Source organism: Vulpes lagopus, chromosome X, assembly GCF_018345385.1.
Source record: "Vulpes lagopus strain Blue_001 chromosome X, ASM1834538v1, whole genome shotgun sequence".
Classification (NCBI taxonomy): domain Eukaryota; kingdom Metazoa; phylum Chordata; class Mammalia; order Carnivora; family Canidae; genus Vulpes; species Vulpes lagopus.
In genome coordinates, this window is record NC_054848.1 from 84,645,387 (window position 1) to 84,661,467 (window position 16,081).

At 35.8% G+C, this 16,081-nt stretch overlaps 1 protein-coding gene across 1 annotated transcript in view; it reads left to right on the forward strand.

Annotated features, from left to right (window-relative positions):
• The window catches only part of ALG13 (ALG13 UDP-N-acetylglucosaminyltransferase subunit), a 65,619-nt gene that overhangs the window by 10,865 nt on the left and 38,673 nt on the right, over positions 1-16,081 (forward strand). Inside the window, 7 exon segments of the mRNA XM_041740465.1 lie at positions 10,181-10,214; positions 10,217-10,280; positions 10,283-10,335; positions 10,337-10,540; positions 11,099-11,182; positions 13,191-13,241; positions 15,711-15,872. Coding sequence (XP_041596399.1) covers positions 10,181-10,214; positions 10,217-10,280; positions 10,283-10,335; positions 10,337-10,540; positions 11,099-11,182; positions 13,191-13,241; positions 15,711-15,872 — 652 coding nt within the window.

Sequence of the window (16,081 nt, forward strand, 5' to 3'; positions counted from 1 at the left end):
GTTTCTCTCAACTAACACGTTTTGCAGTGAATTTCAGGAAGTTTTCCCAGGTACCTTGAGGCTACAGGTTAAGAATCTCCAGAATGAGGCCAACTTAAGTATTTTCATTCCTTGTCCATTAGTACTCTGGTGGTAACTATTAGACTCCTTCATAGACTCCTATTAGACTCCTGCTGATTAAGTTTAGTAATTGCCAGTTTTCCCACTAAACAAATTATAAGCTTACCAAGTTTAACACATAGCAAGCACAATTTGAAATTAAATATTCTATTAACTGTAATCCATAATGTGTAGCACTGTTTTCTAACTGATAGAAGGAACTAAATGGAAATTTTTTCGTTTGTAGTAATTATTTTAGAGTATACTAGAATAGGCTATTTGGAAAAGCAATACAGATTTGTACCTTATTTACTATCAGGTGTGCTTCTAATGTATTTGCTGAACTGATAATCACTGTTGGAATGATGTCTGTGAGGCCATATACTGCATCTTTTTTACTATTCATTTCTCCTTTTTTTTTTTTTTCCATTTCTCCTTTTGTATAGAACATTGGTTCTTTCTCCACTACCAGTGTGCAGTGGGTGGATAGTACATTCCCCAAATTTTAGGAATGAAAAACATTCTTAAATCCTCTGCCTAAGTAATTTTCTGGATCTCAGTTTTCCCATTTGTGAATTAGTAAAACTGAGTTTCTTCATAGGTGATTTCTAAGACATAAAACCAATTATGTGGCATGTTTGAAAATAAAAAATGTCATTGAAATAATACATTTTCCCAGTTTAGAGTTTTTAAGAAGTAAGAGTAGACTTAGAGATATTTACGTGGAATTTACAGTATATACTCCTAAATGATACAGAAAGCAGTTTACATTGAATTTCATATTTAAATTCATAGTCTCTAGTTAGGGTTATAGTTAGAGAATTAAGGATTATTTAGAGATTTAAGGGAGCTCCTCAAAACAAGAGTGTTCTGGTCATTATTCTCCTTTCCTTCAATTCCCTGTATGTTGTTAGACTAGACGCTGTAAGTATCTTGAATAAAAAAACAACCCTGATATTTCTGTGCCATTATGATGCATTTTTAAACAAAATATTACTTTACTTTTTTCCCCTAATCTATATTAGAGTGCTTCTGATGGAAGTGGGGAAGAGAAGGAAATAAAAGCAAATGGCTCTTGGTAATATTTCTTTTATTTTGCATATCCTCAGGCTCACTGCTCTGGGAAATCAATTCTTTTTTGTCTCTCTGCTAAAGCTTGAGAGAGGTTGAATAGGGTCCTTTGGCCAAATTTTGTTTTGGAAAGATTGTGTTCCCTTATGAATCCTGCTTTGTTCATCTTGTTTAAATATCTACTACGAAAAGTAGCAACAGGTTCTAGTACCAGGGTGCTGTTAAAAATGTTTTCAAAATGTTTACTATTTTATTTTTTTTAGTAATGAAAAACCTTAAAAGGGCCAGTAGAGTTATTTAATACCCCAGTTGTCTCCATGTTCTATTTTGCTACTAAAAATAAGTGAAATATGATTTTTAGTGCTAAAGTTTTTTTTTGGTACTGATTGCCTTGCAGCAGTTGCTCATAAGTTGTTACATACATGTGATTGTCATTTTAATTTTTTCCAGTTAAAGATAAAATTGACAACATTGTTTAAGGTTTAAGGTATATGATGTAATGATTGGGTGCATGTTTATATTGCAAAATGATTACCACAATAAGTTAGTATTCATCACCACACATGATTATAAATTTTGATACCTTTAAAAATCTAGGTCTGTTTATTTCATTTGCAAGGTAAGATTAACTCATTTTTGTATGAGCCAGTCAACCCCACAATTTGCTAGTATAATAGGTTAATCCCTCTACAAGCTATTTTTATGGTTAATGTTGATCACAAATTTGACCATCTAAAGGGAGGTCAAACAAATCAACAGATTTGTTATCCACCATTGAATCAGTTCCTTAGACCAGAAAGAGAGCTTAGACATGCAGCACATCTTCACTTTATAAATGAGGAAACTGACTCAAAATGGCATAACCAAATTCATAATACTCTTCATGTTAGTTACCATGTTGCCTCTCAAAATAGTAACTCAGAAGCCTCATGTCCTATATACATTTATAATTAAACCTTGTGTATCACAGATAATGTATGCTTTAAAATTTTTTTTCAGGCAAGTACCTCATTTAATTAGTTGAAACTTGAAGGAGTGTTATCTTAGAACTAGTATTGTGTTGTACTATAGAGAATTTCCCTATTTGATTAGTGAAGAAATAAGAATTCTACAAATTAAAACAAGTCACATTTGCAGGTTAAATTACAATATAAAAAGTAGTAATTATAAAATTAAAGCACATCAGTTTCATAACAAGTCAAATAATGTTCATTATTTTAAGTTAATTTGATTTTCTTAAATATGTTCTTTTAATCTGTACCAGAGTACAGTGCCTAAAAGTTTTTAAGGCAGTTACTTTTCTTTCCATTACTTTTGGAAGTGAAAGAAACTTAGGGTTGGGGAAAGCTGCTTTGGGGAGCTATATTTGACCTTTGACTTGATTTCCAGTAGAATTTAGGTGAAATTGTTCTGGTTCTTCCCTTTTGTTTGTTTTTGACCAAAGAATTTCTTAGTGAATTGTTTTGTCAGGTAGCAGCTAACAGTAGTAAATAATAAATTAAGCACTTTTGCGCTAAGCGCTTAACATTCAGTACCTTATGTAATTATTCCAACAACCGTAGGTATAGATGACAAAAAAATTTGTACAGCAACATTTTTCAAATTTTGAAACAATTTAAAAGCTAAAAACTATTGCTGGGTCACTTGGGTGGCTCAGTCAAGTGTCTTCAGCTCAAGTAATGGTTCCAGGAGTCCTGGGATTGAGACCCGCATGGGACTCCCTGCTCAGCAAGAAGTCTGCTTCTCTCCATCTGACTTCCCCCTTGCTCATGCTTGCTTGCTCGCTTTCTTTCTTTGAAATGAATAAATAAAACCTTTAAAAAGAAAACCTGTTAATTTGAATGCTAAAGTTCCCTGCCTAACTTTGATGGCTTTTCCCAAATCTTCAGAAAGATTTGGAAAGTTTTTGTAAAAGATTTCCCTATGGAAAAGATCATGTCAAAAAAGGAAAAGATCATGTCAAAGTTAAGCAGGGAACTTCAGCATTCCTTACAGCCTTTAATACTGCTAATGGGCATTGTGAACTCAAGGACTGGGTTATAACGTGCAGTGTTTGCTGAAATTTTCGCCTTGAAACTCTTCAGGGGTGATTATTAATAGTTTGTAAAACAACATTGTTGGAGAGCACTAGTTCCCAAATTGGTCCTGAACCAGCAGCATCAGCATCACCTGAGAACTTGTTAGAAATTCTTAGGACCCAACCCAGACCTGAATCCGCGTCTTGTATGAGGTAATCTGTTTTAATGGAGCCCTTCTACTGTTCTAGAGGTTTACAGGATTGGAGTAGTTTAATGTAGAAGAATAGTAAGCCAATGGGGATTTTAAGTGCAATAAGGTACTTTGAAGGACAGTATTAAATAATATGAAATGGCTTTAAAATACAGGATGAAGTCTACTATTGTCCTGCAGGTCTTTTTAAAAAGTCCTATTGTACTAATCTGGGGAATGTAACCTGTTCTAACCACCTCTGAACCTTCATCTTTTCTTTTTTGATAAGTGATTCCTCTTTATAATAATTGTATAAAAGTCAGACAATATATAGTCCTTGTACTGTTACTGATGGGATGTGAAAACCTGGACAAATTTCATAATTAATTGAAACTTCATCTGTAAAATAGGTCCCTTGTAGCTATAAAATTCTATTTATTTTCCCATTTTATTATGCTGTCATATCTTTGCTTATTGAGTATGTTTAAAAATTTTTATTTAAAATTATACATGTAAATAGTATAAAATATTAGCTTAATTGTATAAGATGTATAACAGCAGTTCTAGGTCCCATTTTTCCCCATCTCTGATCCTGCTTTCTTTAGTCAGCCATATTACATTTTATGTTTTGTAAGCGAATATGTTCAGACTCGTTTTCATCATTTTGATTTTTTTAAAAGATTCTACCCATTTATTTGACAGCACACAAGCAGGGGGAGCAGAAGCAGGCTCCCTGCTGAAGGAGCCTGATTCGAGGCTCGGAGCTGATTCCAGGGCCCAGAGATCATGACCTGAACTGCAGACACTTAACTGAATTGAGCCACCCAGGCACTCCTATTTTTTAAAATTTAAATGTATAGACTGGCTAGTATGGAGGAGGAGGTTTTATCTTCCTGTTCTCTTCCACATTAAGAAGTCTGTAGATGGTAAATAAAAAAGAAACATTTATTTTAATCAGTTCTTGTGAGTTCTGTTCTCAGTGTTAACATGATTAAGTACAATATTCACATCTGAGTCATGTAGTCCATGTTCATTGATTACATAGCCTTTTCTATAAAACTGCTTTACCTTATTTTTTCTGTTTTCATTTGCTCGATTTTTAAAAAAGATTTTATTTATTCATGAGAGACAGAGAGAGAGAGAGAGAGAGAGAGAGAGGCAGGTTCCATTCAGGGAGCCTGACGTGGGACTAGATCTTGGGACTCCAGGATCACCACGCCCTGGGCTGAAGGCAGCACAAAACTGCTGAGCCACCCGGGCTGCCCTCATTTGCTTGATTTTCTATAATAAAAATATTCCCAAATGGTCCCAAAAGAGATACACATCTTTCCTAGTATGTTTAAATAGATTACGTTATCTGCAGCTTTGATTATTTATTTTTGAAATGTCTGTGCTGGAGTTCTGTGCCCTTTTATGTGAACTGGTCGTTCTCTAGTCCTGAATATCTGTCTTCCAGGGATTTCCTCCTCACCCTTATCCTAGAAATTTCTTTTGCTTCTCTCTTGCATTGAATCTGCTGTTTTTAGGACTCTGTGCCCCCTTCCTTTGCGGTTTAACTTTGTTATTTTGGTTTCAAATATTCTTCATAGCTTTCTGAGAAAAGATGATACTTTTTAAAAAATCTTTCGTATTTGGAAACACTTCTACTTCCATCTGATTGATAGCTTGGTATAGAGTTCAAAGTTGGAAATAGTTTTCCTTCACATTACTGAACTTTATTTTTTTTCTAGCTTCTAGTTATTCTGTTGAGAAGTTTATTGTTCATATGTGTGATCTTTTGTATATGACCCATTTTTCCTCTCTGCAAGCTTTAGAATCTTTATCCCTGACTTCAGAAGTAGTATGTGCATTACTGATCTTTTTTGCTTTTATTGTTCTGGCTACTTCATGGAGTTTTTCGATCTAAATATGGTTATTCATTCATGCACTGCTAGAATTTTCCTTTCGTCATCATCATCACCATCATTTCTTTCCTTCCACTTTTTTTTTTGGGGGGGGGGGCGCCTGTTGGTTAGATGTTGGTCATCCAGTAGTCTTCTAATTTTCTTCTTTTTTCTGTTCAATCTTCTCCATTCTGTGAACTCCTCAACTCTAAATTCTTTCTGATACTTTTTGTTTTATTTAGTTTTCAATTTAAATACAGCAGAATCAGGGCACCTGAGTGGCTCAGTCAGTTGAGCGTCTGCCTTTGACTCTGGTCATGATCCCACGGTCCTGGAATCAAGTCCTTCATTGGGCTCCCTCCTCAGCATGGAGTCTCCTCCCTCTGCCCCCCCCCCCACTGTGTGCATGCACATGCTCTCTCTCAAATAATAAAAAAATAAATACAATAAAATTGGCATTTTTCTTGTATAGTTGTATAAATTTTGACAATTGTGTAATTGTGTAACCACTACCACAGTCAAGATACAGAATACTCATATCACCCCCGTACATCCCTTTCTAGTCCACTTTTTCCTACAGCCCTAACTACTGGCAGCAACTGATCCTGTTTGCCCTTTCTTGTAGTTTTGGTTTTTCCTGTATGTCATAAATGCCGTCATACAGCATGTAGCCTTTTGAATCTATCTACTTTTACTGAATGTGGTTTCAGATTCACGCATGTACATTCATGCATGCATATTCATACATCATTTTTTATTACTGAAGAGTATTCTATTGTATGGATGTACCAGATTGACCATTTACCAATTGAAGGATGTTTGGATTGTTTCCATTTTGGGGCGAATCATGATTATGAATAAAACTGCTATAAACATTCATGTACGGGTTTTTGTGTGAGCTGAAATTTTCATTTCTCTTGGGTAGATAATGAGAAGTGGAATTGCTGGGTTATGTGGCAACTCTTGTGTTTATAGAAAGTACTAAACAATTTTTTTTAGAGTGGCTGTACTATTTTATATTCATACCAGCAACATATGAGAGTTCCAGTTGCTCTGCATCCTTGTCAACACTTGCTACCAGTTGAAAAAAAATTCATTTTAAAATGTATGTAATGGTATCTCATTAGTGACATACAAATGGTCAATAGACCCATGAAAGGTTTTCAGCATTGTTAACCATCAGGAAAATACAAAACAAAACAATGAGGTACCACTTGATACCCACTAGAATGGCTATAGTCAAGAGATGGACAGTAATTATGGATAAAATGTGGAAAAATGGGAACCCTCATTTACTACTGAGGAGAATCTAAAATGGTGCAGCTGCTGTGGAAGACAGTCTTGACAGTTGCTCAAATGATTAATCATAGATCCAGCAACACCATTCCTAGGTGTTATCCAGGAGAATAGAAACCTGTCCAAACAAAAACTTGCACATGAATGGTTATAACAACATTAGTCATAAAAAGCCAAAAAGTGGGAACAACCTAAATGTCTACTAATTGATGACTGGATAGATAAAATATATTTTTGAAGATTTTATTTATTTATTCATGAGAGGCAGAGGGAGAAGCAGGCTCCATGCAGGGAGCCCAATTTGGGACTCGATCCTAGGACTCCCAAGATCACACCCTGAGCTGAAGGCAGACGCCCAACCACTGAGCCACCAAGGCATCCTGATAAAATGTAGTTTATAGGATTGAAATACTCATAAATGCTACAACATGGGTGAACTTATTTTTTTTTAATTTATTTTGTTTTCAATGGAAAAAGGTTTTATTAAAGCATGGGGAGAAGACCAGTGGGCAGAAAGAGCTGTGCATGGGAGAACCTTTAAAACCTCCTGCTAAGTGAAAGAAGCCAGCTACACAGGAACATAAATTGTATGATTCCGTTTACTGAAATGTGTGGAATAGGCAAATACAGAGACACAGAAAGTAGATTGGTTACCTAGAGTTGGTGGGCATGGGGGATTAGGTTGGTGGTTATGGGATGTGGTTTTATTTGAATGTAATGAGAATGCTTTCAAATAGACTGCTGATGGGTAACAACTCTGTACTAAAAATTATTGAAATGTGCACTTAGAGTGAATTGTATGGTATGTGAGTTAAAAAGCTGTTAGAAATCATCACTTTTAAGTGCATGATAATTTTTAGTGAATATACAGAAGTGTGTAAACATCATAAAACCGTCTTAGAACATTTTTTATCACACCAAAAAAGATCCTTTGTGCTTGTTTGCAATTAATGCTTATTCACACCCAACCCCAGGCAGCCACCAATCTGCTTTCTATCTCTATAGATTTGCCTTTTTGATGTATTTTCATATAAATTGAATCCTGTATCTTTTGGAATCAAACCCCTTTTACATCTAGCTTCTTTTACTTAGGTTTCAATTTCTCCACATCCTTGCTGACACTTTTTTTGCCTGTATTTATTATAGCCGTGCCAATAGGTGTGTTTTGATATTTCATAATGGTTTTAATTTGTACTTTCCTAATGACTAGTGACTTTGAACATCTTTTAAGCTTATTAGCTATTTCTATATTTTCATATGTAGTCATGTCATTTGGGCATTTATTTGTGTTGTTACTGACTTGTGAATTCTTTTTATATATTTGATGCAAAGCTTTTTAGTCAGATATGGGATATATTAATATTTTCTTCCAATCTGTGGCTTGTATTTTCATTTTCCTGTCATTTGCAGATCAAAAGTTTTTAATTTTAATCAAGTCTAATTACTCATTTTCTTTTTATTATATCTAAGAACTCTGCTTAACTCAAGGTCTTGAAGATTTTCCCCTATGTTTTCTTCCGAAAGTTTTGAAGTTTTGGTCTGCATTTAGGCCTTTGATCCATTTTAATTATATAAAATGTGAGGTATAGATTAAAATCATTGTTTTATATGAATGCCATTGTGTAGCACCATTTGATGAAAATACCGTCTGTTGAACTGCTCTTGCATCTTTGTCAAAAATCTATTAACCATATTTGTGTGGGTCTTTCTGTGTGCCTTCTCTGTGTACTTTCGCTATCTTTGTCTCCTTTTCGTTTCTTTCCTCTTTTTGTCTTATGGTCTCTAATTTCTCTTTGTTTCCTGCTCTTTCTTCTATTAGTTTTCTAGTTCTTTTTTCCTCTCCCAGTTTTCCCTTCATCATAATGAAGTATGTGGATTAGTATTAATTGAAGTTTTATGTACCTTAATTTTAGTTTCAATAGCAATATATGTGAAGAATGTGAAGAATATATGTGAAGCATTTTTTCCTAGAAGTAAAAACTGCCAAAAATTAGTTATCTTTTTCATTATAGCATTTAATTTTTCTCAATGAATTTGTGGCCTTAGAAAAAGTTGGTGATCCCTCTTCCCAAACCATGTTTCAGGACTTTTTCAAAAGGCGTAATTTCCTTAGTGTTCTGGTTTCTTTAAAAAAGAAACTAAGGTAACTTCAAATTGATACGCTAAAGGAAGTCAAAATTTTATTCTTTATTTAAACCATGTTTTTATTTAATTCCTAAATTATAGGATTATTGATGCGTTTTTTTTTTTTTTTTTAAATTTTTTATTTATTTATGATAGTCACACAGAGAGAGAGAGAGAGAGAGGCAGAGACACAGGCAGAGGGAGAAGCAGGCTCCATGCACCGGGAGCCCGATGTGGGATTCGATCCTGGGTCTCCAGGATCGCGCCCTGGGCCAAAGGCAGGCGCCAAACCGCTGCGCCACCCAGGGATCCCATATTGATGCGTTTCTATAGGCAGGGCAGTCATGAATACCACTGGATCCACAGATAGAAGAAAAACAATTTTCAAAGCAGCTTAATTTTGCAATTTCTCCAAAGCCAACATTTAAAAAAAATTTTTTTTTAAATTTTATTTATTTATGATAGGCACACAGAGAGAGAGAGAGAAGCAGAGACACAGGCAGAGGGAGAAGCAGGCTCCATGCACTGGGAGCCCGACGTGGGATTCGATCCCGGGTCTCCAGGATTGCGCCCTGGGCCAAAGGCAGGAGCCAAACCGCTGCGCCACCCAGGGATCCCAGCCAACATTTTTTAAAATTTATTTTTTAACACTTAAGTAAAAGAAAGGGACTTGATTTTGGTATTTAAATAAAAAGGAGACACTTGACAGTGGAATCAAGTAATGTAAATGATCAGGCCTATTTTTTGAACCTTACAAATAAGCCGTATGTACTTTGGTTTTCTTAGAACCCAGAGTAGTTTTTCCAGAAAATTGCCCTAATAATACATGGAAATAGTCTTATGTTCAACACCTCTAATGCTGTGCCCCACAGCATTTTAAATGTATTCTGTTAGAAAGTTTGTGGGTAAGACATTCCTTTCATGCTGCTTCAGTTTAAACTTTGTTTCCAGTTTCTAAAAAACACTTTCTACGTTTTCTTTTTGCTAATGCTATACAGTAATTTGGGAATATTAGTCAAGAATTGTATCAGTGTTTCCTAATACAGTAAATGGATTTAGCTTCTGTGATCTTAGCAGAGGGTTATTATCCAGTAGAACCAAATGAGATTACTTAAACTTACTAGCTAGTGAGTTCTATCTTTTTTTCCTCTCATCTCCATGAAATTATGAGGGGAGCAGGGAACTTGGGCAGAGACTAGTTGGAAATTTGGGCAGAAATCTTAACGCGATATAATGTGGGCCAGGCTGCATCATATACACCTGAGCCTTGTTGCAGTCCTATTGCAGCCTCGTGCAGCAGTTGCCCTGAGTTAAGCTGCAAACTCGGCTTCCTTTTGGTCCCAAAGCTCAGCTGCTTGTGCATATTTCTCTCAACCTTAGGCTGATTGCATTAATCCAATCCTTCCTCAACAGGTATCTCCCCAAGTGCTTTCTCCCATGTCTTCTCAAGTCCAGTTCTCTATTCCTAGGAGCATCGGCTTTTTCTCTTCTTTTCACAGGGTCCCGACTTGTCCCAGGCAAGCCAGCCCTTTGCTTCTCCTGCTCCTGAGAAGTGCCAAGATTCTGCAGTGCTGACTTCAACTGCCTTCTCATCCCTAGACTTGGGCTGCTTTCCGGATACCTGCATAAGCAAGCCCTTGTCACTGCTACCTATTCCTACCTGCACCCTGCTTTTCCTTCTTGCCACATTTGTGTTTCTTCCCCCTCCCCCTGGCAAAATGCATAAAGGATGGAAAAAGTTCTGCGGCCAGAAGTCTCTGAATGAGGCATCAATGGATGACTACTTAGGCAGCTTAGGGCTGTTTCGAAAGCTGACTGCCAAGGATGCCTCTTGCCTCTTTCGGGCTATTTCGGAGCAGGTAAAAGGAAAACAAGTATATTTTCCCTATACTGAGTTTTCAGGGTTTGACACATGGCATGATACTGGAGCTAGAAGACCTGTAGCTCACCAAAAAAAAAAAAAAAATTCCCTTTTCTCTTTCCTAGTAAAGACTTCCAGGCCTGTCTGCCACTTATTAGTTTGGTGTATGCCTTTGCTGATGAGTCCAAATATATTGCTGTGCCTCTGCTGTCTTTTCTGTTTTCTAAATGCCAGTTTGGAATGTAGGAGAGCTAAGAATAGAATTACAGAAAACTTTGAAATCCTGATCTTTTATAAGGATCTTTCTCTAAATTTTATGCCTAAGGAAAAATTTATAGGTTGTGCCATAAGGAGTAGAAAAAGGGTGAGGGTGGTAACTATCTCTCCCCAATCCCACTAAAGATGGCAAAAACATATTTTAGAAAGGTCAGTACTTAATTTCCCAATTTTTACATATGTTTTGAACAAGGGGGACGTAGTGTCCAGTTCATTGTTTTAATTTAAAAGCTATTTCAAATGACTGTTGACAGTGAGCTGGTCTTTCTCTTCTTTTTAGTTGTTTTGCAGCCAGGTCCATCATTTGGAAATCAGGAAGGCTTGTGTGTCCTATATGAGAGAAAATCAACAAACTTTTGAGTCTGTAAGTAGAATATATGTGCAAAGTAAAGATGTCAGTAGTGTGTGTAGCAAATAGGAAATGAACTTTGAACCATCTATGTAATGAAAATTATGTCATGCAATCTCCTCACAAGAGCAAATACTTATTTTCAGCTGCCTTCCCCCTAGCTAGCATACTTCTGGACTGCCTCTAGAATTAAATTGTTCTGTACTCTATAAGTTAAGAAAAACAGTTCATTTGTATCCTTTCTACTATTTTCTACTCCCCACATACTCCCCTATAATCTCCCAAGTCCTAAAAAGTCATATTTTGACTGCTATTCTGTATTATGCATACCACTGTTTTCTTGAACAAGTAATCATAGTTGACAAAAAGTGAGGCTGTGTTAACATTTTTTAATGTATGCTTCCAAGTATGTATAAATCAGAAACCCCTCTGTTAATTTTATGAAGAATCTTAACCTAATTGTAGGGAAGCAAACTAGTTCTTAACATTAATATTTTCATGTGACAAATTGGTAATTGGTGCTCTGCCATTAATGATTGGCTTTAAAACAACTTTTAGAAGACGTCTTTGTATACTTTGGAATATTTGAATTCTTGTTAACAGAATGAGGTTTTACCAAGGTCTTATTTGTAGTGTGCCCTTTTATGTGGCTTAAAAGAAACATTCTTAGCCCTTCCAGTACAATTTGTTTTCTTCTGACTGTAAGTTATGGGTATTTGCCTGCTGTTCGAGGTTTACTCTTAATTTTCCCCAACAGGTTTCAGTGAATTTTAAAACTATGTGAAGGCTTCTTGACTTTAAACTTATTACCTAGGAGTTAATTAGAGACTTTACCACACCTGGCAAAAGGATTATTCCTGAAATTACTTCAAATGCAAGACCATGGTGTAAAACAGTGCATCTCAAGTATTTTTGTGCATACAAATCACCTGGAGATCTTGTTAAGGTGCAGATTCTGATTCAGTAGTTCTGAGCTGGGGCCCGAGATTTTCTGCATTTTAACAAAACTGCCAAGTGATGCTTGCTTTTGTTTGTGATACAGTAATAGTAGCCATATTTTGAATAACAAGATTTGTGTAAAATTTTACAACTTACATGGATAAATCTCAATTATTCCAAGGGAAAGAAGGCAGATCCTCCCCAAAGTATATACTGTATGATTTCCTTTATATAAAACTCTAGAAAATGCAAACCAGTCTATAGTGATAGAAATCAGATCAGTAGTTGCTTGGGGGTCAGTGGAGTTTTAGAGGGACACAGGAAAACTTACGGGGGTGATAGATCTATTCACTACCTCAATTGTCATGATGGTTTCATGGGTACATACATATGTCAAAATGTATTTGATTCTGCTATTTAAATATGAGCAGTTTGTTATATGTCAATTTATCTCAAGCTGTTTAAAAAGGGATTGAGCAAAATTAAAAAATTGATCTTTAAGTCTAGTGATATATGTACATGGAACTAGACATATATTCTGTTCTTCGAGTTTATTTTTATTGAGATATATTTTACACACGATAAAATTCACCATTTTAAGTTTAGCACTTTCAGATTTGGCAATAATATATAGTCCTGCAACTGCCACTGAAATCAAGATACCAAACATTTCTATTATCTCAAAAATTCCCTTTAAAGTTCCTCAGTTTAACTTTGCAAAAAAATGCATGTCTCCGATCAGATTTAAAATCCTTATAATTATTGGGCTTTCATGATTTATGGAAATTGTCAAGTTATTTAAGTTGGCATTTCAAAAGAAACTAAAAGGTATTATCATTTGCTGAAATGCACTGGTATGTGGATAAGCCAGGACCATTTCCTAAGATAGTTTTATACTCCAGCTTGTCTCCACTCCTAACTTTTGTGTATGTGCAAATCTTCTTGAGGTGCTGTGCAAAATAGTTATTTAATACCATAATTGTTGAGCTGAACAAAACCCCATTGGAGGATAATATTGCAGAATATAATCAGATTTTAGTAATGCTGTGTATTTGGTTAAGTCAAGTTTGTTTTATTTTTGAAGTATGTGGAGGGATCTTTTGAGAAATACCTGGAACGGTTGGGAGATCCCAAGGTAAGATCAAATACGGGAATTTAATCTTTTCAGAGTATTTGGAATAGTAAACCTAAATATTCATTCAGCTGTGTCGCTTTAGCTAGATGCAACCTATTTTCTTAAGTAGCCAGCTGTGTTGAATCAGATTTTGCAAAACCTAGAGCTGGCAATTGACTTACTGTTTTGGTTTCTTTAAAAAAGAAACTAAGGTAACTTCAAATTGATACGCTAAAGGAAGTCAAAATTTTATTCTTTATTTAAACCATGTTTTTATTTAATTCCTAAATTATAGGATTATTGATGCGTTTTTTTTTTTTTTTAAATTTTTTATTTATTTATGATAGTCACACAGAGAGAGAGAGAGAAGCAGAGACACAGGCAGAGGGAGAAGCAGGCTCCATGCACCGGGAGCCCGATGTGGGATTCGATCCTGGGTCTCCAGGATCGCGCCCTGGGCCAAAGGCAGGCGCCAAAACCGCTGCGCCACCCAGGGATCCCATATTGATGCGTTTCTATAGGCAGGGCAGTCATGAATACCACTGATCCACAGATAGAAGAAAAACAATTTTCAAAGCAGCTTAATTTTGCAATTTCTCCAAAGCCAACATTTAAAAAAAATTTTTTTTTAAATTTTTTATTTATTTATGATAGTCACACAGAGAGAGAGAGAGAAGCAGAGACACAGGCAGAGGGAGAAGCAGGCTCCATGCAGGGAACCTGACGTGGGACTCGATCTGGGTCTCCTGGACCATGTCCTGAGCTGAAGGCAGATGCTCAACCACTGAGCCACTCAGGCATTCCAAGAGCCAGCTTTTATTTTTATTATATCTAAGAACTCTGCTTAACTCAAGGTCTTGAAGATTTTCCCCTATGTTTTCTTCCGAAAGTTTTGAAGTTTTGGTCTGCATTTAGGCCTTTGATCCATTTTAATTATATAAAATGTGAGGTATAGATTAAAATCATTGTTTTATATGAATGCCATTGTGTAGCACCATTTGATGAAAATACCGTCTGTTGAACTGCTCTTGCATCTTTGTCAAAAATCTATTAACCATATTTGTGTGGGTCTTTCTGTGTGCCTTCTCTGTGTACTTTCGCTATCTTTGTCTCCTTTTCGTTTCTTTCCTCTTTTTGTCTTATGGTCTCTAATTTCTCTTTGTTTCCTGCTCTTTCTTCTATTAGTTTTCTAGTTCTTTTTTCCTCTCCCAGTTTTCCCTTCATCATAATGAAGTATGTGGATTAGTATTAATTGAAGTTTTATGTACCTTAATTTTAGTTTCAATAGCAATATATGTGAAGAATGTGAAGAATATATGTGAAGCATTTTTTCCTAGAAGTAAAAACTGCCAAAAATTAGTTATCTTTTTCATTATAGCATTTAATTTTCTCAATGAATTTGTGGCCTTAGAAAAAGTTGGTGATCCCTCTTCCCAAACCATGTTTCAGGACTTTTTCAAAAGGCGTAATTTCCTTAGTGTTCTGGTTTCTTTAAAAAAGAAACTAAGGTAACTTCAAATTGATACGCTAAAGGAAGTCAAAATTTTATTCTTTATTTAAACCATGTTTTTATTTAATTCCTAAATTATAGGATTATTGATGCGTTTTTTTTTTTTTTAAATTTTTTATTTATTTATGATAGTCACACAGAGAGAGAGAGAGAAGCAGAGACACAGGCAGAGGGAGAAGCAGGCTCCTCCAGTGGAGCCTGATATGTGGGACTCGATCCTGGGTCTCCGGGACCATGTCCTGAGCTGAAGGCAGATGCTCAACCACTGAGCCACTCAGGCATTCCAAGAGCCAGCTTTTATTTTTATTTATTTTTAAAAGATTTTATTTTTTCGAGAGAGAGAGACAGACAGACACACAGGCAGAGGGAGAAGCAGGCTCCATGCAGGGAACCTGACGTGGGACTCGATCCTGGGTCTCCAGGATCACACATACCCTAGGCTGAAGGCGGCGCTAAACCGCTGAGCCACCGGGCTGCCCCAAGAGCCAGCTTTTAAATTTGCCTTCTGTGTATGTATGCCCCTCAAGCTAAGAATTTTTTTAAAAGTTTTTAAATGGTTGAATCAAAACTAGAATAATGTTTCCTGGCATGTGAAAATTGTATGAAATTCAAATTTCAGTGTCCATAAGTTAAATTTTACTGGAACAGTTGTGTACTGGTTTATCATGGTCTGTGGCTGCTTTAATGCTACAAAGTTATAGTTGAGTAAACTGTATGGTCTGCAAAAGCTGAAATGCTTGTTCTCTGTTCTTTTACCAAGTAAAATTTGCTAGCCCATGCTTTAAATGAGTGGGGAGTCTCCAACACTCAGAAACATGCATACAGTTGGTAATCTAGTTTCTTTACTCCTCCTTTCCCCAAATTAAGGTACATTTTAAAAATCCATAGAACTTTAGGGGCAGTTATAGCTGTCTACTTTGAATTACCATTATTTAGCCTCTTTTAAACATTTGGATTTTTTATATGAATAAGGTGGGCAGTTTGAAAGCCCAAATATTTGTTCTTATAACTATCTCTCGCATATATTAAATTATCTCTTTTCAACCACCTATGTTTTCTACCCATGTAGTCGGGATTTTATTCTTTATCGCTATCCTGGAAAGCCTCCAACTTATGTTACAGATAATGGCTATGAAGACAAGGTAAGAAGATGAATGAATGTTTACTAAAATAAAAGAAATTGAATGATGCTGCTGGCTTACCAAGATAGTAAGAAATCATCTTTTATTACCTAATTAATGGGAAAACATAGTCTAAATGCCAAGCTTCTCTGCCACCAGCCTTTTTCTCTCCATTCAGTTATCCTCAGTGTTGTTAGCCACTTTTCTGAACAGACCTGATCTTACTTATT